We start from the raw sequence: 25,455 nt of genomic DNA on the forward strand, positions 1-25,455 counted from the left end.
AAATATCATATACATGTATTATTCTCGTACACAGGAAACATTTCTTCTTAAAAGTGTGAAAATAATGTGTAGAAAGTTTATTATCATTTTGGAGAGGAAATCACGTATGAATTCAAAAATAAAACGATCGTGGCACAGCTCCTAAAATTATAAAATTTAACCAATTTTTGTGCCAAAATAAAAATTGGAAATATGAGTATCTGAATCAGTGGCATTGCCTTTTGAGAACTTTGATCTTTGTTTATTGTTGAAAGATGACAGCTTATAAGTGTTAATCTTATTATTACTGATATATGAGCAATGAAACCATCAAATCTACTTTGTGTTTGTCTTCAATGCATTCCATATACAATCGTTGCTCAAACAATATCTGACATGTTCTCTGAACTGCATACACAACTAAGCAACACACAATGTGATGGTTGATAAAAGATTCTCACCTGAATTTCTAAATCAATTAATTTTAGTACATTGCTCATCATCTAAGTCAATTGCCGAGCTAAACTTGTTCAAATCATGGGGCAATGATTTATAAAACATAAAAAAACACTAAAGCCGCCAACATGTGCGCGTGGCTTGGCAGTGTTGTTTTATGCAACCAGTTGACCAGTGAATAATGTCGCCCATTCCCTACAAATATACCCCCGTTGTTTATTGACAGTTATTCTTGCTGTAGTCTTTCAAACCAATAGGTGTAAAAGTGTTAATTAGTGGACATTTTAAATGGAAAATGGGAAACGGAAACGTAAAGCTTTTACTGTTAAAGAAAAGATTGAAGCTTTGGACAAGATTAGGTTCAATGTTAGACAGTCACAAGTAGCTAAAGATTTAGTTGTGAACAAATCAACAGCTCAAGGATGGAAGAGGGAAGAAGAATGGTTATGGATTTGCATGAAACTGAGGGATTGATGAGAGAAAAAAGCAAGACTTGCAGGAGTCACCCAGCTTGATGCAGCCCCGTATCAGTCGTTTGTGCAGACTAGGGCTGAAGGAGTGCCTATATCGAGACCAATTTTTAGGCACAACCTGAAAAATATCACACCGACTTACATGGGCAAGATTCCAGCTTCAAAGCAAGCAGTGGATGGCTAAATTGTTTTAAGAAGCAACATGGGATTAGCCATGTGACAGTTTCTGGAGAAATCCACTCTTCAGATTCTGAAGCTGCAATGAACTAACTATTCAGATGAATTGAGGGAAATAAGATGAATTGAGGGAAATAATAGAGGGAAGTGGATATTCCCCGGAGCAGATTTACATTGTGATGAAACTGGATTGTGCTACAAAATGATGCCTATTACCACCCTAGCTATGAAAAAAGATGAACATAAACATGATGGGTTCAAGAAAATAAAGGAGAGATTAACTTTGCTGTTTTGTGTCAATAAAATGGGAATACACAAACTTAAACCACCATGTATCGGAAAATTCAAGTTTCATAGGTGCTTCCATGATTTGAATATGAAGACCCTACCATTTTCATATGATGCTACAAAAAACATATGGATGACAGCTGCTTTGTTTGAAAAATGGTTTCAAAATGAATTTGTACCAGCTGTTCGATCCCACCTAAGAAATCTGAAGATGGAACCAAAAAAGATTGTTTGCCATGAAAACTCAGTCCAGGTGACACTACAAAGTTTAAATCTGAAAGAAGTAATGTACCTCAACAGCAAATCTTGGGATGCCATTATGCCCAGCTGCATTGAGAAATGCTTGAAGAAAGGACTTGGGGCAGCATTTACTATTACTCAGGATAACGGGCAATATCTGTGATGACGACGATAATTTATTTGATGGATTTTCCTAGAATGATGTGTTCAAGGCTAAGAGGGCATTTGAGAAGCTGATGCAGTCATGTGACAGTGTTAATGAATCACTTTTGATAATGACTGCCCAGTTGCAGACCATGTTTTGGATGTGGAAATTATTAAAAATATTACGTTTAATAACACCAGTAGTGATGCTGACGATGGTGTGTTACATGTTTAGGCTTGAATAAACAGTAACACAGAAAGAGTGAAAACAACAAGCTTTTTAACATTTAACAAATAATTTATTTTCCTGGAAAATTCTGTAAAAATGAAAAAAGGAGAACTTATGGTTTCAAGAATCAATTCCAAAAATAATCTAAGAATAATCCATGAATTAAATTGCAAAAGTCCTAGTAATGTTCTAATAATTTCAAGTTCAAATCCTGATGGAAAATCTAAGATGGATGACGATGGCTTATGCTGTAGTCAGTACTGTGCTTATCTACACTTCCTTGTAGAAATATAAATAATGGCACTCCGGTGTTAAAAATCCAAATTAAACTTGTAAGCAATGTCTTTCAAAAATTCCTGTGTGAGCACTCCTCAAAATATTTCCAGAGAAAATAGAATTAAACCTTTTGAAATCCAACTACCATATTTACCGCATATGTTGGGACACCATATTTGTTGGGACACCATAAATTAATTTTAAAAGTAATTTTTTTGTGCACTGTATGTTCTGGGACACATCGTTTTTTTCAAGTCGTAAGTTGTGGGACACCTTTTAAATCATTCGAAAATTACATGTCGGAAATTGCACTCCAACTGAAATTTTATTTTTTAAATATAAAACTGTACTTCAGATAAAACTCTTTAATCCACTGCAGCAGCATCTCATCAACACAACCCTTCTCCTGCACACGTACGGTCTATTATTTTGGTACATGAATACTTCTTTAACTTTCTCATACCGTGAAAAATTGTTAGAGGCAACACACCACATGAAGTGGAAACTGCAAGAACAAAAGGAAGATTTTTTTCAAATCTGCACTAGTCTTGCTAATTCTCACACTTTTGATGCCCTGTATGATCTGTTTTTCTTCTGGCCTTCACGAATTCATCACATGATTTTATTTTCTCCAAATCTTCTGGATGATGCTGGGTCATTGATGTTCGCGCACGAAGCACTATATTATGCAACTTTAAAAACTGTTCCATTGTTTCACTTTATTGTCAAACTTTTCGTGAATACCTTTGTATTGATATCCTTTAAAACAATTCGGCCTCTGAGTCCAAAGTCGGCTTCCAGCATCGGCTTGCTTTGTAATAAAAATAACCTTTGTCTTTGATGTCCTGTCGGTAAGTTCAAAGAAGAAGTTTACTGCTGGCTGCCAGTTATGTTTATTTACCACCAGGGCTTATATGTGCTTGGCATCTTTAGTAATAATTAATACAAAGGTGCACTGATGTCTGGGGGTAAATATTAATTATACTTATGTAACCCGCGCTGGCAAAAAGATTGTCACTTGCACTCAAGTGAATGTGTTTTCAAATAATGATTTTTATTTGCGAGATACTGGCATACAGTATAGTTCTCTTCTGGCCTTAACGAATTCATCACATGATTTTATTTTCTCCAAATATTCTGGGTGATGCTGGGTCATCGACATCAGTGCACAAAGCACTGTATTGTGTTACTTTAAAATTTATTCCATTGTTTCAATTTATTTTCAAAATTCCCATGAATACAGTTGAAAAGGAACCCAAGTATGCTTCCATATCTCGGCCGTCTTTGTATATTCAAAAAAAAAAAATTGGCTCACTTCACAGAATCCATAGTCAACTTCCGATGTCGGCTTGCTTTGCAATAAAATAACCTTTGTATTGATATCCTTTACAAAATAAAGTAACCGAGGTCGGCTTCTGAGATTGCCTGCTTTGTAATAAAAATAACCTTTTGTCTTTGATGTCCTGTCAGTAGGTTCAAAGAAGGAGTTAACTGCTTGCTGCCAGTTGTGTTTATTCACCACCAGGGCTTCTATGTGCTTGGTATAGTAAGGATAATTATGTAACCCTAGCTGGTGAAAAGACTGTTACTTGCACTCAAGTGAATGTGTTTTCAAATGATGATTTTTATTTGCGAGATATTGTCATACAGTAGACCTGGATATAATTCAATCTTGATTAATTTGCACCCAACACTGTGTCATGCAAGAATGGCGTCTTCAAGATATCAGTTGACTATTTCCCTCTTGTATGCGATTTTGTTGGCTCCAGTTTTCAGTCGGATAACATGTTCAAACCTTTGAGCACAACCACACACAGTTGTTTCTCAGTGTTCATGTCAATGAACAACATGGTGTGTAGTATCGGACATAATTGATACACACTACAGTATGGAAGCCTGCGCTACTTATACGGATTTTGTGGAAATATTTTATTCTTTAATGCTCATGTTGAAAAAAGGAATACATGATAACAACACAAGATTAGTTTCTTTCTTTTTATTATCAATTAAGCGTTTTATTTATCTATTTTATTGCGACGTGCAGTGGAAGGGGGAGAGCACAAATGCAATAAAAATTTAATTCGTTTCTTAAGTCTTGGGACATATGACCAAAGTGAAAAAGATGTTTCACCATAAGTTCTGGGACAGGAAAAAAAATAATTATTTTATCGTGTCCCAACATATGCGGTAAATACGGTAATCTGAAGAAAATTAGAACTACAAGTCTGGCTACAACAAAATAACTTGACATTAGTGTAAAAAGCCTAATGTATGTGATGAGATTCGCAGGTGAGTACACAGTGTTGATACTCTATTCATGCTATAGATTAGACATGTATATATAAACTATACACGTGAATGTACCAATGCATGGTTTTCTGAATAATGTAATATATGCAATCTCTGTTATCACTGCAGGTGCTTTTTTAATTTAATATTCATTGATTTAAAATGGTAACTGTGCCAATGAAGCACACATTTTTGCACTTGCTTTTATTACCCCCCATACACCTGCATGTAAATATAATTCATATAATCTTTTTAAGGTGCACAGTCTCTCCACATCCTTACGCCAGCATCAGCCTATGCCGCTTACTGAAGACAGGTACTTTTTTCCACTTATATATATGTATTTGATAGTGGGTTATATTTACTTTATCCATGTGAGAAATTTATCATGTCAGGAACTACTTTCTTTTCCAATTTTGGGAAATATATCTGCTTTTAGATAATCTGCTTTCCATGTTAGATCACCTATGAGATAGAGGAGAGATAATGTACTTACAGTGGGGACATTAGGGTCAGCATCCATGCATAGGCAACAGCTTGAATTGTATTTCATACAGCTACCCACTAGGGAGGGGGTCAAAGGAGAAAATTGTACATGTTTATTTTTTGTATAGTTTTTGTTTTTTAGCTCGGGTGTTTCCATACTGTATAAACACTGTTGTAATTGGAATCATAAAACTTGATGAGAGGATGCATCATGTACTATAGCCTGATCTAAAAAGTAGGGAACTGACATTGGTTAATTTTTATGATTCAGGTTCATTTCTCAAGCTCTGTTTGTGCTAGAATCATCAAATTAGATGATTGTATGTCACTGTTAGTACCAAACTCTTTCGACAAGGAAAGGTCACCATGGATAACATGAGGATGGTTTAGTTTGGTCTTTTTTCATCATTTTAAAGTCATTATTGGCTTTGTGCCAAGGAAATGGGAATTGAGTGCCTTTCCCAAGGACACACAAAGGCAGATGACTTGTGACTGGCCATGCTGGGTATCAGAGCCACAACTCTTGGGTTACAAATTAGATGCTCTGCCAATTTTGCATTTAGCTCTTGCTCGGGTGTTTTTTGCACCTGGTTTATATACTACTACGCATAGGTTCATGAAACTTGGTGAAGGGGTGAATCTTGATGAGTACTACACTGCCATGACAAAAGTAGGTCATGGTGACTTTTATTTAGGGTTACATTGAGTAAGGTTGAAATTTATGTTTGAAGTTTATTGGGACCCTGGGTGTGCAAGTAGTCTAAGGTGCTTCCCTTAACAGATGACTCACATCTCACATTTGTCCACATGAATTAAAGTCTCAGCCCAACCAGTGTGGGTATGTGAGATAGCTTGCGTGTAGCTTCCCATGGTGTCAGTGGTTCTTCCTCCACCAAAATATACTGGTTCCCATGTATAGCCTGAAAAATGCAAAGAAACCTCACAAAACAAAAAACGTGTTGTTTCTTTTCCAAGCTGTGTATGCTAGTATCATGAAACTATTATGACTGTATGGATCTCTATTAGTACCATATCCTTATCACAAAGGAAGATTACTGTTACATACATTTTGCACTTTACTTGCTTGGGTTAGGTTTTTGTATTTAACTCATTACCATGTAGTATTTTTGCACTTGTATAGATACTGTTATACCTGGATTCATGAACTTGCTGTGAAAATGTATCTTCAGGAGTACTATAGCATTATTGCAAAAGTAGGTTTTGATGAGCCATATTTCATGTTTTACTGACTTTGGTTATGTTGTTTGTTTAAATTTATTTCCCAAGATCTGTCCATAGATGTTTATTTCCCAAGATCTGTCACATGTGATGACTGATCTATGGACAGATCTTGGGAAATAAACTTAAACACACAACATAACCAAAGTCAGTAAAACATGAAATATGGCTCATCAAAATCTACTTTTGCAATAATGATTACATGTATCTCTGTTAGTACCATGATCATAGAAAAAAGGTCATTGTAACCTACATTTCATATTTTTTGGCTTATGTTAAGTTTTGAATTCAGTTCATAATAACATTGGTTTTATATCTGCTGTTTAAAATGGTTATACCTGGAATCCTGGAAGTTGGTGAGTGTCTGTATCTTAAAAGAAGGTGATGGTGGCCCATATTTCATGCTTCACTGAATTTTGTTACATTTTGTTTTTCGCTTGGCGTTCAGCATTAAGAGGTTAGTGTTAGGACTGGTTGGCCTGGTGTCAGTATAATGTGACTGAATGGGACATCATGCTACATGTCTGCGGCGTGATGCCCCAGTGCTAGACATCACTATAAACTGCCACATTGCAGACATCGTAGCGATATGACTGAAAAATTGTTAAAGCTACGTTAAAAATAAAAATCACATCACATCACATCACATTTTGTTTTAAGTTTATTTCTCAAGCTCTTGTGCATAGTAGAATTATCAAACCACATGATTGTATGCATCCATATTTAATTATGTAGAAAATCCTTTGAACCTACGAAGGTCTTGGGGGCCCTACATTAACATTTTGCTGGTTTAGGCTACGTTTTTGCATTTAGCTCAAAACCAGGTACTGTAAACACTATGTATAAGTACTGTTATACTAAGAGTAATGGAATCTGGTGAGGTGATGTATCCTAATGAATACTACACCCTCACTGCAAAAGTAGATTATTGTGACCCATATTTCATGCTTATTTGGATTTAGACTTTGGTACTTTTTCATGCTATAATCATCAAACTAGATGATTGTGTCCATTGCTATTAATATCATACCCTTAATAGAAAAGGTAATTCTTTAACGACATCTCATATTTTCTAGCTTATGAGTTCTTTCATGAGTTCATGACCACATTGGATATTTATGTACTGTATGATTCTGTTATACATGAGACTTGTTTAGATAATGCATCTTGATAAGTATAACACCCTTGCCTTGAAAGTAGATTAGTGTGATCCATTTTTCACATTTCACTAAACTTGGTTAATTTGATGCAGTTACAGTTTATGCTTTGATAATTAAACTAGATGACTATAATGTCTCTTAGTACTATGCTCATGCCAGAATGGTCACTGTGACCCATATTGAACATTTTGCTGGTATTGTTTAAATATCTGCATTTATTTTATGACTGCATCAGTTTTTGGAATGCTCTATATGTATTATCCCATCTAGAATCATGAAACTTATGGATGCGTCTTAGTGAGCACTTCTATCTAGTAGGTCATTTTGACGCATTTTTGTGCTTCATTAATTTTGTCTTTGATATTCATTTCTCAGGCATTGTTTCATGCTAGAATTGTGAAATTGGTGATGATATACCCTTCTACTGCTACAACACATTCAAAACAAAAGAGGCTTATAGTGACTTTTATTTAAAAATTTTAACTTGCTTTGGGGACATTTTTGCATTGAACTCATGGCCATGCAGAGAGGACTGTTTAGTAAGATTTTCTGCTAATTCGTTTCTTAAAGTATGCATAATTTTCAAATTGGTTGTAGCATCACTAGAAAAAAGCAGAATTTGACAACACATGAGATTACTCATAAGGTTCACTTCCTGGTCTTCCTGACAGTTTATGGGGTAAATTAGTTTTTTTTTGTGGTGGGGTAACATCATTTCTCAGCACAGGATCAGCTGTACATGGCAGCCAGGAAACTCTGGTAAGAACCACTGATCCACAGGAAGCTACTGGCAGCTTTCTCACATATCCTCATTGGATGAGACCGAGACTCGAGCCGATGCGGACATGGGTGAGATGGCAGTGATTAGTAAAGTTGAGTGCTTTAGACCACTTGGCCACCAGGGTTCTTTGGGGTGGGGTTAAAACTATTTACCTTCTAAAGGTTCCTTCTCATGAATGTTGTTGGAAGTAGTAATAAGTATGTTTATTCAGTGGTAAACTTTGCATATTAATGACTATGCATTGTATATCATGATAGGTTACCTATTCAGGTTAAGTTTGTTGTACGTGTGAATGAATAAAGGCATTGGATGAGTGGACTGTATGCTGCATGTTGTTCATGTCAGGTATTATCTGCAGTGGTCAGTGACGGTAATTATTGATGTATGAAATACTTTTGTACTACTGGCTGTCATTGCAATCTTACCCAAAACCTGTGACATTGACCTAGTATAATTTTGCTTCTAGGGGGTGGACATTGATAATGGCTTGTTTGATATATTTGAAGAACAATGATTTTAAAATTAATACAAAATTGACATTGATATCTAGCTGTTACCGTGTCTACTTTGGTATCACACAAAATAATATTCTTATTTACTGTTTTTGTCTTTTATTTCCTGTCAAGGTAGGTAGGTAGGTTGTTTGGTTCCATGCTTGCATGCTTGCTTTAACAGTTTGTCAGTACAATATTAATGGAAAAGTGCCAGTTTAAAGTTAAAATTTTAATTTGATAAAAAATTAAAGTTAAAAATAAAGAAAAAATTGCAAATGAAAGAAACCACAATTGAATTAGAAAAGAGTTTAACACTTTATTCTGAACTTGTTTTCTGTATGATTATTAATGGTTACAGTGGTTACTAGAGTTGACTACAAGCTTTGTAGAGATAAGCATTGTAATCCTTGATATTATAATGGATTTCAGCAGCAGGTGCTCACAATTAATGACAGAGAATTGTTCTTGCTTAGTTGAAACTGTTGACATGGTGAATTGTTTGAAATTCTTTCAGTAGTGTTGAGGTTTCCCCACTGTGTAAAGTTCATGATGGCCGGCCTATAGAATATTATTGTGAAGATGATAACATCCCCATCTGTTCTCGTTGTGTCATTATGGGTGACCACAAGGGGCACAGCATTACCTCAATGGAAGACAAGGTAATTAACAGTGTAGAACATGCTTAGCAGGTTTATAATTAAAACCATTTGAATAGCCTTTAATTATGTTATGCCCAAAATATGGCAGAGGATATAATGTTAAGATATTGGCCATCTGTATGCTAGTCAGGTTTGTCCTTATGGTGTCAAAGAGGCCATTTTATATTGGTATCAAAAGGTTAAAGATCAAGGTAATTAGGGCTCAAGTAAAAAAATAATTTTTAAGAGTAGTATTGCAATACCTGTTTTTATTGCATTGTAGCTTTTTTCCTGGCACTATTTTCCAGTCCACGGTGAATTATCCATCCTCCAATTAGTCATTAGAGATCAGAAGTAAAATACAACGTGATGCCAGTCTGATACCATAGTCAGCTTTTGTCATTACATAAATTATCCTTCTTTTCCTTGGACTTGATGTCTTTCCTAGAGCTGGCTTGATACTTTTGATGCATCACAGTATTTACTTCGGAGATAATGTATCAAACTGTTGATACAGTATGATAGTAAACTGAACTGTCATCTAAATAATTTGAACCACAAAAAAGTAAATATTTTCTTGCAGACTTTCTGTGCATTAACCCATTTTATGCTGAATATGACTGCAGTTTCTTCACCAACACAGGAAATGGTAAAGCACGCATGTGCAGTGAAATTTTTAAAAAATGTGGTTGGAAAAGAAATTGTTGGCTTGAAACTCAATAAAATGATGGATGACAACTCAGATGTAAACATGGATGTTGATAGTGATGGTAGCAACATTGAAGTTGATGATTTGGATGATTCTGATGATAATATTGACTTAAATGATGGGTTAGAATTGAATCTTAAACTGTGGCTGCAACCGAGGTGAAAAATCATCCTGGACCTATTCCTCTTGAAAGCCTTCAAAGTCAGTTTCATTCTCCAAATCACTGTCAAAAAGTGCATGAAGCCATGCATCGTCTCTTTCATTAATGAAGTACGTTTTTGCAATGTGATGTGGACATTTTTATTCACTATTAAAAGTGATATTGTTATTACTGACATAGTGATGATGTGGACTTCAAAATTTGGACAAAAATTGTACTGATTAAATACCTTTATCTTACTGAAAGATTTCTAGGATTAATTTGTGACAAGTACATATTCTAGAATGTGAAGTAAACAAATTTATCCAGGTGTTTTGTTGTCCAGTTTTAGTAAAATTATTATGACTATTGAACTAACAGTGCTAGAAACTTCAAATTTTGACCAAAATACTAGAAATAGAATTCTTTATTTTATTCACATACTATTAGGAGCATTTCATTCATCTTCATGGACAAAAGATTCACTGATCATCATGGTAAGTTTTTTCTTTTTTCTTTCTTTTAAGTCATATTTCAAAGTACAGTTGTGAGCATGTACATTGGTAAATGATAACAAAACATATATCACTGTGTTGCAAATTGTATTACCTTTTCAGAGATACATAGTTTTATATACTTTAAAAAAGAAAAAACAATGTTGGAACATTTGTAGTAAACATGGTGAAGGTCATCACAGTTTTTGCTGCTCCATTTTACCACAATTTATTTAGAATTGCTTCTCAGGAATCAGGCACTGCAGTTGAAATTGGTAAACAGGATAAAATGGGTTAAATGAAGTAAAGAAGAAGGCCCCTTACAATCAATTAGTCACTTTATGGAGGTTTTTTGTTTTGTTGTTTACTCTTGTTAGAATCCCTTCGCCGGTAACGAAGATGTTCAGGAGAATTGTGTGCATTGCGTTTGCATGGTCTATATCATACAGTTTTTCCAAGCACTTCATTTAGAACTTGCCAAATGATTATGAGTTTTAACAACAAAAATCCAGTAAAAATAACCATGAGTAAAATTTCCAGAAGACATTAACAACAATTATACAAACTGCCATATCTATGTACACACATGCTTTGAAAATGAAAGGTTTTTAATCTCTTATGAGATAGAAGTTATTAATATTTGAAAGTATTTTTAAAAATACTTTATGTACATTTTGATTAGTTCTGGTAAATGTGTTCTTTCTTTTCGCAGTAGTATGCTTATCCCATCCTGTAGATTTAGTATTAATCTATTACCTTCCCTAAATGTGTTTATCATATTCTGCTGTTTCCTTCCCATTTAAATATAAACTATTGTCTATCTTTAACCTAGGTCTATCCAAGAAAGAAATTATTTACATTTTAAATGTTCTGCATGAGATCTTTTGTCATAAACAAATGTAAAACAAATATGACCACATCATCTTGACCATTGCAGTTCATTTCAAAGCACAAATATATTTTGGAAGGAAATTGACATCAGTACATGTTGTTGTTTCCAGACCTTGAGTGATGTTTTTGGCTGCCTTGAATGGACATTATCAACAACAGATACTGTAAAGAAAATAAACCTGAAAGTGCACTCTCAGAAAGCAATACTTATGTGCCTCTAAAAGAGACACCATCTTAATTTATTGTTATGTGCCAACCATGTCTTTGCAGAATTTGATAATAAATTTGTTTTAAAAAAATTACTTTCGTGTATATAATAAGTGTTAATAAACATTTAAAACAAAATTTCAAATAGAAAGAACACGGGGCAGTTTTTCTTTTTTTTTTTGATTTTAGGATGTTGTACGGTATATTTATATGATGATGCAAGAGATATTTGTTTTGTAACATGGGCTGACTTGAATATTTTGAAGTTCTTTATTTAAAGTTTTGGTATATATTGTATTGAGGGCAATTATCATAATACGTATTGTCATACAAACTGGCTGGCAATACTAAGTTCTAGGTCTAATTGGGCACTCAGTGTTTTTGTCATCTAAGTTTTCTTGTGGTGTATCTGCAGTTAATCCTTTTTTATGTTTATTTGATATTTGCTGTCCTTGCTTAATTTTGAGATCTACTGATAATACACCAGAAGAACATAATGGATGGCCTGTTGTCCATCATCTGTCATCCAATCCATCATCTGTCATCCAAGATACATCTGTCTTTGGCACAAGTTTGTTATCACTAATTCTTCTAAACTATGTGGAAGATTGCCTTGAAACATTACACACAGTTAATCCTAAATAAATAAGTTTATACTGTCATGTTATTTAAGCCTATAAGCCTGTTGACGTATAAGCCAACCCCCCCAACTGAATAGGTAAAAACATTAAGAAGTGCTGACCCATGAATAAGCCAACCCATCAGTCTGAGATGACATCACAGCATGCACACATTAAGTTCTAAATGCATTTATTTAGGCAAATCACATTTCTAAAACCAGATATTTTCATCAAGCCAGGTGTAAATGAAAGTATGTACATTAATTGATAAGTAGAAAGTCAAAAACAAGGCTAAAAATTTTAGTGTTAAAGTCTTAATTTAAATAATGAAATCCACATACAAAGATCCTGAATTATAAAAAATTCTTTCACTTTAAAACTTTGATTTTGGCATCTGAATTCCAACAATTTAATAAAACTCAGTTTCTGTTGTGGGTGTGCTCTTGTCATAGACATCGTCATTGTCATTACAGTCATCTGATATGTCATTCTGTGTCATCTGAATCAAATATGGCATCATCCTCAGTTTCATCCATGGCATTGCTGTTACAGCACTTTCGAAATGATTTGGCAAGTTGATGTCTGGCCTCGTGAAATCTCTGCCTTTTGTCAGCTTCATTGCTCCTGAACAGACCTAGTGGCTCTAATACATGTATGGTGGCATTTTCTGGTGGATGAACATGTATCAGATAGAACTCAAATACAGTATTGCCTGTTTTTCACGCATTATCTGACCTGTAAAGTTAGCAAAACTACTTGTTTGACTCCATGACAGCAATTATTATATGAGCTGTGTGGCATTATTAGGTATGTGATCTCTTCTTCAGTGATCTACAGTAACAATAAATACTGGTACTTTAAAAAAACACATTTCGGTGGCCGAGTGGTTAGAGTGTCTGTCTCGGGTGTGGGAGGTTATGGGTTCAATCCCTGGCCGAGTCATACCAAAGACTTACGAAAATGGTACTAACAGCTGCCTCGTTTGGTGTTGAGCATTAAGAGGTTAGTGTTAGGACTGGTCGGACTGGTGTCAGGGTAATATGATATAGTCCTTAGTATTGTGTGTATGATACAAATATTTAGCTAAAATGAAAACCAAATCTCCCTGATATATATGCACAAGTGAGGAGAAAAGTTATCTGCAAGCACCACTTGCATCGGATCTGCTTCTACTATTCCCTCAATATAAATACACATATAAATAAAAGGAATATCTTTTTACCTTTTACTAAATTCATTTATTATTTGTGTTTTAAACAGAAATCTGTTTAACAGAAAAATGAAGTCACTGAGCTGTCTGTGTTACAATAAATCTTGGAGCTGTCATGATCAACTATAAACTTATTTCAGTCAGCATGCTGTAATTTTTTTTATTTATTTCATGCAGTATTATTTTGTGTAAGATTGCGTTTTAAACAAGTATGCACAAGTCAAGTTCGTGTAGACATGATGGTTGAGTGGATGCCTGTTATTCAATTAAATGTGCATGCCAACTACAAATGTAACACACCAATCCAGTGGCCTAGTGGTTATAGCGTCCGCCTCGGATGCAGTAGGTCATGGGTTTGACCCCCGGCCGAATCATACCAGATACTTATAAAAATGGTACTAACAGCTGCCTTGCTTGGTGCTCAGCATTAAGAGGCTAGTGTTAGGACTGGTTGGCCAGGTGTCAGGATAATGGGACTGGATGGGACATCATGCTAGATGTCTACGGCATGATGCTCCAGTGTTAGACATCACTATAAACTGTTACACTGCAGACATCATAGCAATATGACTGAAAAATTGTTAAAAGCTGCATTGAAAAAAAATCAAATCCAAAGGTACTTTTAAAAATAAATTTCAAATTTTCAAATTTAGCACTTGGCCTACAGGTCACCCAACCCCACTTCTGTCAGGCTTTAATTTGTCCTCAATTGTTCAGCTTGTACACAAATATATGCGGTTGTATTAGGTCAGGTTTGATTTTCACCATTTTTCAACTGGAAATGTGGCCTAGTTTGGCTTAGAACTTACCCTTTTATTGCACATATTTTTATTTTTGCTTAATAAATTTTGAAGGACTTAATGGATTCAAGCTAAACTTGGAATCAGGCCTTCCATTAAGAAGATCTTGGTAATGTTTGATTTTCACCATTTTTGACTTGGAAATTTTCTCTTCTGTTTGTATCATAATTTTGATTTTTTGTCATTTTCATGTGAGCTCTTTGAATAATTAGAGTTAGTGACCTGGCATATATTTTTAAAGATTGACTTTCCTAATAAGTTCATGTTAGATTTTCACAGTTTTTCAGCATAATATAACACAGTTATGACCTCTGTTTGATGTAGAATGTTCCCCATTTTTTTGGTATTTATAATAATTGTTTACACAGTAACATTGAGGAAGTTCATAAATCTAAACCAAAATTTGCTATATGGCTTTTTATTAAGAATGCCTGAGTTCAGTTTTCACTATTTTTTCCAACTTATTTTTGATGAGTTATGGTCCTTGTTTGAACTCTCTAGTTTGCCCTTCAGATGGAGTTTCATTTCCGCTCAAGAGCCTTTGAGACTTTACATTAAGATGATCATGGTCATGTTTGACTTTCACAATTTTCATCAAAATATTAATACCCCTAAATTAATACCCCTGTTTTAGAGAGAACTTTGCAATTTATTTGTATCAGAATTTGTGGGGTGGGTGGGTGTTGGTTCACTGATTTGTTGAAAAGAAATCAATTTTGGTACAAGTCTTTACTTTAAGAAATGTTAGATTAGGTTCAGCTCTCATGTTTTTTAAGACAAAAATTTAGAAAGTTTTAGTCCCTGCTTTTATTTTAAAACTTTGCCAGTGAATTGCATCACATGGTCAAGGAATTGATACGGCTTCTGGTAAATATAAATTACTTAACCAGTCATGCAGTCTGCAAGTACCTGTGTGTGTGTGCTCACAATTTTCTAGTTATATCGTTACAATGTCTGCAGTGTGGCAGTTTATAGTAATGCCTAGCACTGGGGGATCATGCCGCAGTCACGTAGCATCATGTCCCACAAAGTCACATTATCCTGACACCAGCTGACCAGTCCCAACACTAATAGCTTAATGCTGAGCACCAATTGAGGCAGCTACTAGTACTAAATCTTTGGTATGACTTGAGCAGGGTTAGATAAGTCTTTGGTATGACTCTGCGACCTAACACATCTGAGGAGGACACTTTAATCACTTCAGCCACTGGAGTGGTCCAGTCTCAGAGACTCTAGAACCTCCATCTATACATGTATGAGAAACATCTTTACAATCAGGCTCTGAAAAACTAGATACAAAATGTCATGGCATGATTCAGAATACTGATGAAAGACACTTAAAGCCAGACAATCAGATCAAGATAGGCTGCATATTTTTGTTTCAGAATAAGACAGTTATAAATGAGATGGAACCATTGCTGCAAGTGGCCAACCAGGTACACAGGAGAATCAAACGGCTTGATAAGGTAAGTATCACAGTAACATGCTTGCTGATTGCCTTGAATTTTAATGCAAGCAGATTGAAGATAAAGTCAACAGATTGTTTGTGTCCTTGACATTCATAGTCCCATCTGTTTTACACCGTCCTAATAAGCAGATGGCTGTATTTAATATTCGTGGCTCTTTTGTAAACAGATACATGCTTGTGTTTACTGTCAAAGTGAGTGAAAACATACATGTATATATGTCAGACTCGGGAGCATACATGTGTATATGTCAGACTGGGGAGCATACATGTATATATATGTCAGACTGGTGAGCATACATGCATATATGTCAAACTGGGGAGCATGTATATATGTTAGACTGGGGACATACATGTATATATGTCAGACTGGGGACATACAGTACATTGATATTTCTTGGTACAAATTAGACAGATATGTTTGGATGGCACATAGGTTTGCCAGAATCATCAAAATTGAATTCATTCATTTCAGTTAAATGAAAAAAGAAATTGGCAGCTGAAGTAATGCAAGGTTTATATAGTTATCTGCAGAATTTCAGTGCACAACAACTGCCTAAAGTCATGTACACCACTCCTTCAATAACTCATGAACTCACTTTAAACATGTGGTTACGTGTGGATCACATTTTTATATACAAGAAAATACAAAAAAATTGAACTATTTGTTGAACATGAAGAAAATCAGAATCAAAATTGGTAATTGAAACCTTTATTTAGTGATAATTTTATTGTCAAAAATAGTTTTTTTTCCAAGTGAAATTCATGTTTTATTTGTATCTTTAAGTTTGCTTGTTTTTTTTTTTTTAAATTCTATTTCATGCTATTGTAATATAACTTTATTTACTGGATTTGACATTTTCCAGAAATTAGTTTGACCTGATTGTTTTTTCTCAAACACTAATACAGTAAAAACTGCTATGAGTGACCACCTTTCATTTCTGAAAACAATTGTAATGCATGGATTGATTTTATTATATAAACGCTCAGTTATGAGCGACCACCTGCTGAACGCGACCAGCAAACATGATGTCTTGGCAAAATATGCATTTCGACACTGCTATGAATGACCGCGTCGCAAAAATGAGGATAAACTCCACCGACCTTTATTTAATCCCTGTAAAAATGACCTCTCGTACCGTTCTAAATTGAAAACAAGTTTTAAAAATAGGCTGGCTGCTGATGTCTGAATTGTTTTAGCTATGTCTATAGTGTTTTATAGTTTCTGTTGTAAACCAGACTAAAGTATATGTAGATTATTTCCTAGTCTGGTTCCCAGCTTTGTATGCTCCCTGCGTTGTTCTCCACTATTCGTATAGGGGTGAGCAATGCAGGAAGCATTAAAAGCAGGGAACCAGGCTAATTATTCCCACACTTTGCCTGCTTCCTGGCCTTACCGTAGGACCCAACATCCCTATCAATGACCATATCGCGAGAACAGACAGACACCACTGACCTGTATGTAATCATTTGTTACAACAACCGCTTGATTAGTAATGATTGTTCTGATAAAAAACAAACATAAAAGAAATATTTAAAATATGTGATCTTCAGATGTAAATGTGATTTTATGTTTAATGATTGAAATATATCTTTATTGCTATATAATTTTTTTTACATGAATGCATTCAATATTTTAGCAAGAACTATTAATAAAGAATACAACATATGTACATTGATTGTGGTTATTTTTCTTGAAATTGTTCAGAAACTGGGCCTTGGAAACATTTTTTTTACAAATCTGCTGTGAGAATCCACCTGTCTTGAGAGACCGCTTTTTGTTGGCAGAAAGGGCAGTCTCTCATAACAGGTTTGACTGTAATAGAAACTTTGTATCGAATGCTGAGCTAGTTCCTGACCTTGATTCAGAAATCAGTGCTTAAAGTAAACAACTTTAAAAAAAAAAATCATATTCTTTCTCAGAGTAAAATCATTGGTTTTAGTCAAGGCCATACTGGGAGTATGTGATGTTAGGCATGTAAAAAGCTTATGTGTTGTTCTAGAAACATGATCATGTGACCCTCTTATGGGAATCTGTTTAGCATCTTAAATTAGTGTACAACTCTTATCTATAGAGAATTTAGTCAGACGGGGTTTAAACCATTGACACTTAAAGGTGTTTTGTTGTGACCAGTTTGAGTTGAATTTTTAATTTTTCTAAAAATTATTTGGATTCCAAGAGGTTATTTTTTGCCTGGAAATACGTGTGCTCTAAATTTATTCTTGGACCAAGACATTTATAGAAATTTACACAGAATTCAATCACTGGAATATTATTTTCTGTGATTCAACAAAGAACTGTTGACAAATCAGTATGACCCTGACCACAGCATATGTCATCGCCTTCCATTTTGGGTTTCTTCGGTATTCAAACTCAGTTTCATTAGGACTTTTTATTACTAGGATTTCTATTTTTTAATTCTTGGATTATTTTTTGATTTGATTCATAGAACTGTAAGTTTTTTTTCTCATTTTTACCTTGTTGTTCTTGGGAAATAAATTATTTGTTAAATTTTACAAAGTTTGTTGTCTTTAACTCATTTCTTGTTACTATTTTAATGAGCCTTAAACATAACAAATCAAACTGTTATAAATATTATTTTGTAAGTCATATCAATAAATGACCTTAAATTAGCCTACTTATTAAAAAATGTGAACAAAGATAGCAAGGCAACTAAGGGAAATGAATACTTGGTGAAGTTAAAAGTTTTGTTTTATAGATATGGTTCATTGTGGAGAAACGAGTTTCAGATTTTGTAGTTAACTCAAAAATCCTAAATTGGCATTCAGAAATTTCCTCAAGAATGACAAGTTTCACTATTACATGCAATGAAATCATGGCATTAATAATTACTAATAAAAGAATTAGAAAACTAGAGTTTCGATGTTGATGGTTGTTTCATGAAATAAATGTCCTTAGTTTTTAAAAGGAATCATATGAAGCAGGGAACCAGACTAATAAACAACAGGAAAAGGAATTGATGTAATACAGTCCTTTTTTGCACATGTGAAGTTGTTTAAACCAGTTGGAATAATGTTAACAATCTTTCATATGTTGGGCATCTTGAAAATAAAGGCAATTTAAACCGAAAATAAAACATCTTCATTAGAAAAAGTGCTTTATTGGCAATTATTCTCAATGTGATTATAAAATGAGTATTCAACAATTAACCAGCCCACTTTCCCTCCCCCCATCTTCTGTGGTTTTCTTGAGGTCCAGCGGGTTGGCATCATTTCTTACTTTCTCAAGGTCCTTGTTAACTCACACCCTTGCTTATAGTGCAGCCTATATGTTTGGACCTCAATGTACATGAGATATCAAGGGAGAGGTGTAATTTGATTTTTAAGGTATTTTTAATGAAGAAAAGGGACTTGGGCTTTGAAGGAAGAAATAGATTAGTTGACATTTTATCATTTATTAATTTGAAAACAAAATTAGTTTAGAGAAAAGGAAATTTATTATTTTATACACTGGTAGTTGGAGGCAATAATGGGTGAATAGTAAAATTAAATCTGCAAGCTCCAGATTAGAAATTCCGTAATATAGACTTCTTGATAAGTCCATCTCTGTAGAGTTGGGGATATATAGAAATCCTTATGTCTCTTTGTCCATCTGCCAATCCATCCATCCATCTATCCATCCATCCATCCATCCATCCAACCAACCAACCAACACATGTTAATGCAACTAGTCCTTAGAGTCATTGCTTCTAGCTTATCTGGCAGAAAACTAAGTGTGCTTATAGTATTGCCTATGTCTCTTGTGCATTGTCTCTCTGTCCATCAACACTGGTGAGCATTCGGGAGGCTTCATTTCTGATAAGATCTCAATCATACTTGATTTGCAAGTTGATATTATCAAGATCTTGGATGAGTTCAGTTGATGAGCACATCCATGGATATTAATGAGGTGACCTTGCATTGGATTGGTTGAGCTTGTGAACACTTTTATTTCTGATCAGATTTTGTTGAGCTGATATCACCTAGATCTCTGATTGTTTGAATTATGGGTGACATTCATTCATATTAATGAGAATAGCCTGCATCTGATTGGCTGAGAGTGTGAACACTTTAGATGACATGCCATATTTCAGATCAGAATTTGATCTGACCTGGTTTGGAAGCTTGTATCATCAAGATTATGGATGAGCATCCTTCATGCATAATAATAAGGTGGTTTTGCATCTGATTGGATGAGTTAGTTTCTGATCAACATCCATGATAATAATGAGAGGTGGTCTTGCATCTGATTGGATAAGTTAGATTCTGATCAACATCCATGCATAATAATAAGGTGGTTTTGCATCTGATTGGATGAGTTAGTGTCTGATCAACATCCATTTATAATAATGAGGTGGTCTTGCATGTGATTTGATGAGTTAGTTTCTGATCAACATCCATGCATAATAATGAGGTGGTCTTGCATGTGATTGGATGAGTTAGTTTCTGATCAACATCCATGCATGATAATAAGGTGGTCTTGAATCTAATTGGATGAGTTAGTTTCTGATCAACATCCATGCATAATAATGAGGTGGTCTTGCATCTGATTGGATGAGTTAGTTTCTAGAAACCTCCATGCAAGATAATGAGGCGGTCCTGCATCAGATTGTTTGAGCATATGAATACTTCAGAGACCATATTTCTCAACAAATTTTTTTCATACTGGCTATGTATGCTTTTCTCAAACATGTCTCAGATGAGTTTTATTCTTTGTAAATTCCATGCCTAGTAATGAGGTGATCTTGCATTACATTGATTGAACTTGTGAGAATTGTAGAGGCTGTATTTCTAAACAAAGTTTGACTGTTCTTCCCATTTAAGATTGTCTTCAGGATCTCTTGAGTTTCATTGTGAGCAACATTCATGCATAGTAATGAGATGATCTTGCATCTGATTGGATGAGTTAGATTCTGAGTTTGATGGAGAGCAACATCCATTCATAGTAATGACGTGATCTTGCATCTGATTGGATGAGTTAGATTCTGAGTTTGATTGTGAGCAACATCCATGCATAGTAATGAGGTGTACTTGCATCAGTTTGGCTGAGCTTGTCAAAACTCTAATAGCCTTATTTCTCATCAGATAACTGCCAAAAAGAGAAGGCAAAATGTTGAAGTGAGTGTTTCATTACCTTTTTATTTTATGTATTACTGCTGTTGAATGTATTGGTGGGGTGTATAATGTTTTATGTGTATTATAAAGCTTTATGACAGTAATTTAAACATTTTTGGAAAACGTGACAGTGCAGAGTAGATGACAAAATTAAGCTGCAAAAACCACCAAAGCAAATGAGATCTTCAATATATCCCTTCTTTGCTGTAACTAGTGCATAAAACATATTTTTCTTTGTCGTTTGTAATTTAATCTATGCCAGATTTGTTGAAAATGGGGACACTTAGTCTGCTACCCTTGGGATCTTAGGTGCATATTCAGGTGAAATAAAATTAAATGTTAAAAGGTTATTAACATATTTTTATGCACCACATCATCATGTTTTGTAATGTTCTTAAATGATCTTTTCATTCTTCTGGCTTCCCTCATGTAATTTTTCTTTGCTGTGGTAATTTCAATAAATTTTTTGTTAGAATCACAAATTTTTTACCCTCTTGTCCCAGTTCCCCAGGTTGCCAATGGGCATATCTGCCTTACACATGCCATTTGGTAGGTGAATTGCTATTTACACATATTTTCTGGTCCAGTTTGGATATAGTTATTGCTCTTTTTCCATCAGTTTTAACTCACTGTTAGAGCAGATTATTGTAACCAGCATAGCTTCAGGAACCATTAAACATATTCTGATGGAATTTGGTATGAACATTGTTTCATAGACTTTGATGTACCTATTAAGGGTTTTGTCATGTCAGCTCCCTTTGGATAAAGTTATGGTCCTTGACAAATAACTTACATCTTCAGTGGGATGTTCCTTGCAACCAGTATAGTTTGAGAACCATTCAACACATTCTGGTGAAACTTTGGTTTAAACATTGTCACAGGCTTACATTTTACCTTGTATGAGTTTAGTTTTGTTTACACCAGTTGTATCAGTTATGGATTTTCTTGTCATCACATGGAAACGATTTTTGACAGAGTTATGTCCCTTGTCTATGCACTTTATGTTTGTAAATGGGATGTTGCTTGTAATCAGTATGGTTCAAGAACTATTGCATATATTCTGATGCAGTTTGTATAAACATTGTTCCACATATATGGATGCCAGTTTATGGTTTCGTCTCTTCTGCAACATTTTACCAGAGTTGTGGCTCTTGTAGATCAGCATCATCGTTTTTAAATGGGATGTTATTTGTATAGATGAGGCCTTGTTAGAGTTGAATTTTAAGCATTCCATGTGTCAGTATAGTGGAACTGTGATTATGAATACTCTTCTCCAAACTTTGACACAACTTTCTCAGTTACAGGCACTACATAACAATTTGTCTTCAATGGAACACCAAGATGCAACCATTGCTAATAGCTCAAGTTGGTGTGTTTTGTTGAAAACCAGATTAGGATAGAGTTGTGTGTAAAATCTCATCATAATGTTTTAAAATAAGCCAAGAGCTAAAAAAAAGTCCATTAAATCAAGTTGCAGTTTCAAAAATAAAGTTCACATAGTACAAAGGTATACCATATATGCTTGTGTACAAGTCGGATTCAGTTTAAAGCTTCAGATTGGGATATGTGCAATTTGTTAGGAGTCATTACTTGAACAACATTGTACCCTGATCTGGTGGTGCAATATGTGATGGCAGAGCAGATTCTGTGTTGTGTGCAGTTGGGATCAGACTTACATATGAGTACATATAGTATATAATATATCACCTGTTACTTCCTTGTGTGTACATGAGTACATAAGGTATATAATATATCACCTGTTACTTTCTTGTGCGTACATGAGTACATAAGGTATATAATATATCACCTGTTACTTTCTTGTGTGTACATGAGTACATAAGGTATATAATATATCACCTGTTACTTTCTTGTGTGTACATGAGTACATAAGGTATATAATATATCACCTGTTACTTTCTTGTGTGTACATGAGTACATAAGGTATATAATATATCACCTGTTACTTTCTTGTGTGTACATGAGTACATATGGTATATAATATATCACCTGTTACTTTCTTGTGTGTACATGAGTACATAAGGTATATAATATATCACCTGTTACTTTCTTGTGTGTACATGAGTACATAAGGTATATAATATATCACCTGTTACTTCCTTGTGTTAAAATATGGCATTCAAGTATTTTTCTTCATTTTACATAATAAGACATTAAAAGTTCAAGGTATGCTGTTTCAGGGCCTGGTGAACTATCTCCCTGATATGAAAACAGAGACAGAGAGTGTTATAGCCGATGTTTACAAAAGATTCCAACATCTCCATGGTCTTCTGCAGATCAGGTGCGTTCACAATGCCAACTTGTAAATCTGGAAAAATCAATAAATATGCAAATTATTTGAAAAGGTGATTTTTACAGAGTGAAACAAAAATCAGACCTTGTTTCTTTATATTCTGCAACTGATCACTCAGATTTTTTTCTGCTTTGTAACTTACAGCTGCTTGAAATTCATGAATGCCTATAAATCGTCATTAGAAAGTGCTTTGCATCGTTCATTGGAAGTTCTTCAGCATGAAAGTCACAGCTGGATAATTTTTAGTTTTGGATCTCATTTTTAAATTTACTTTGTAATTTATCGCAGTTTGAGATTAAGAGGTAAAACTTTATATTTGTGTACATCATTATTACAAGGTGTGTTACATATCAGCTTGTTTTATTCAGCATTTGGAGCCTAGTCTTCAAGGTGAAAGTAACAGGTTTCTATGGTTGCTTTTATTTCTGTTATGCTGTTTGAGGTTAAGGTATCATCCATGGTGCAGCTGTGTTTATCTCTTTCATGGCATCTATGTATCACAATAAAGGTTTTATCTTCAAAGTCAAGGTCATTGGTAAAAATATTTCCCATTTCTGCACTTTTGTTTAAATGCGGTTGAGATAGATCCATGAAACTTGGTTCCTTTTTATGTCTGTCCATTAATTCTTCCTTTATATAAAGAGCCACATTAGCTTGCTTGGTTGGATGGCATTTCAGCCTACCCTTTATGTAAAAAACCACATCAGCATCATTTAATTCTTCTACCATGCAACTCTTTATCTGAGGGCACACCCTTGTGTGTCACCTCGAGTGACATTTAGAGTTATTGACATTAAACTGGCCTCCTAATATGGAAGTTGTTTTCTGTGGGATTTCCAGAGCTAATGTCTCTCGGATATATTGAGATAGATACCACAGGGAGCCAGGTTCTCATGCTGTCCATCTCCAAATTGGGGAAAATGACAGCAGTTCTATCCCCCATGACACGATTTTTTTCTGGCTGCTATTTGTGCAAGAGACTGCTCTGGTTAGGTGTGCACATCATGCTGGTTGGAAGTTTCCTTCCACACACTCAGTCATGCAATATTACACATAGGCATTATCTACGTGTTATATCCTGCATAAATTCATCTCTTCAAAATTTATTCTGACTCCATCCAAGTATTGGTTTTTGCTGTCATTCTGGTTTCTAGTATTCTTATCTTTCTTCTAATGGACTCCTCTTAAATAAAATAGGAAATCATTGACTGTTTTTCCAAATTTTATTTTTTATGAAGCCCTTTTTAGTGTAGATAAAAAAACTCTATTAATTGAGGCTACAAATGATCTAAGGAAAAAGGCCAAAGATCAAAGCAAAAAGTAGAAAAATATAACAGGAAATTTGTAGATTTCCCTGTATACGTGTGTTTGTATATCTGTTTGTTTTAGATGTGAGGGAAAGATTTGTTTGTATTATGTTTATGTTTCCCCCCTTTTGTTTGTTTGTTTGTCCATGTTCTAGTACCAGACTTTCATGGGCTCCCCCACAGGTCTGTTCACTTCACATTGTATCATGTGACAGCCCTCTGTTATCAATGCTTATTACTCATCCAGTATGCAGGTTCCCTGTCCCTTGTCTGTATTACTTGGTGTTCCTATTAGAGGAGTGTTATATGTTAGCGCATATGTTGCACTTATTTGTATGGTAAGGTTAGTTGTTAGGGTTTAAAGAGAGTAAACAGAGGGAGATATTGTTGATTAAATCTTCAAGAGTTTTCTTATCCCACACCCCCATGCATGTGCCCCAAGGCAGGGCGTTGAACTGGGGTTCATCTGCCACATTGGTCTACCCAGGGTGTGGGAAATGTGTCCTGTTTGTTTTCTTGTCTTAAATGTATAATTTAGCCACATTCTAGCATGGTTTACACAGTATAGTCTGTTACATTCATATTACTTTATTTGCCTATTATTTCATCTAGATATAGAAGGTTGTTTCACAGTATGTTGTGGACAAACATTCACTGAATTTTGCATTTATTCAGTCTTGAAAAGTCCTTGAATTCAGAGAGTTATCTTGAAAATCCTTAAGTTTAAAATAAAGTGTGTTTTGTTTCTGAAACTACCCTGAATTTATATATATATATATATATATATATATATATATATATATATATATATATATATATATATATATATATATATATA

At 34.6% G+C, this 25,455-nt stretch overlaps 1 protein-coding gene across 1 annotated transcript in view; it reads left to right on the forward strand.

Moving 5' to 3' along the window:
* The window catches only part of LOC149786253 (RING finger protein 17-like), a 200,178-nt gene that overhangs the window by 39,973 nt on the left and 134,750 nt on the right, over window positions 1-25,455 (forward strand). Inside the window, exons 6-9 of the mRNA XM_089976633.1 lie at window positions 4,809-4,867; window positions 9,226-9,370; window positions 15,805-15,885; window positions 23,198-23,298. Of these exons, the coding sequence (XP_089832759.1) occupies window positions 4,809-4,867; window positions 9,226-9,370; window positions 15,805-15,885; window positions 23,198-23,298 (386 nt within the window). The remainder of the gene's footprint in view (window positions 1-4,808; window positions 4,868-9,225; window positions 9,371-15,804; window positions 15,886-23,197; window positions 23,299-25,455) is intronic.

Source organism: Sinohyriopsis cumingii, chromosome 12, assembly GCF_028554795.1.
Source record: "Sinohyriopsis cumingii isolate HCF-2022 chromosome 12, ASM2855479v2, whole genome shotgun sequence".
Classification (NCBI taxonomy): domain Eukaryota; kingdom Metazoa; phylum Mollusca; class Bivalvia; order Unionida; family Unionidae; genus Sinohyriopsis; species Sinohyriopsis cumingii.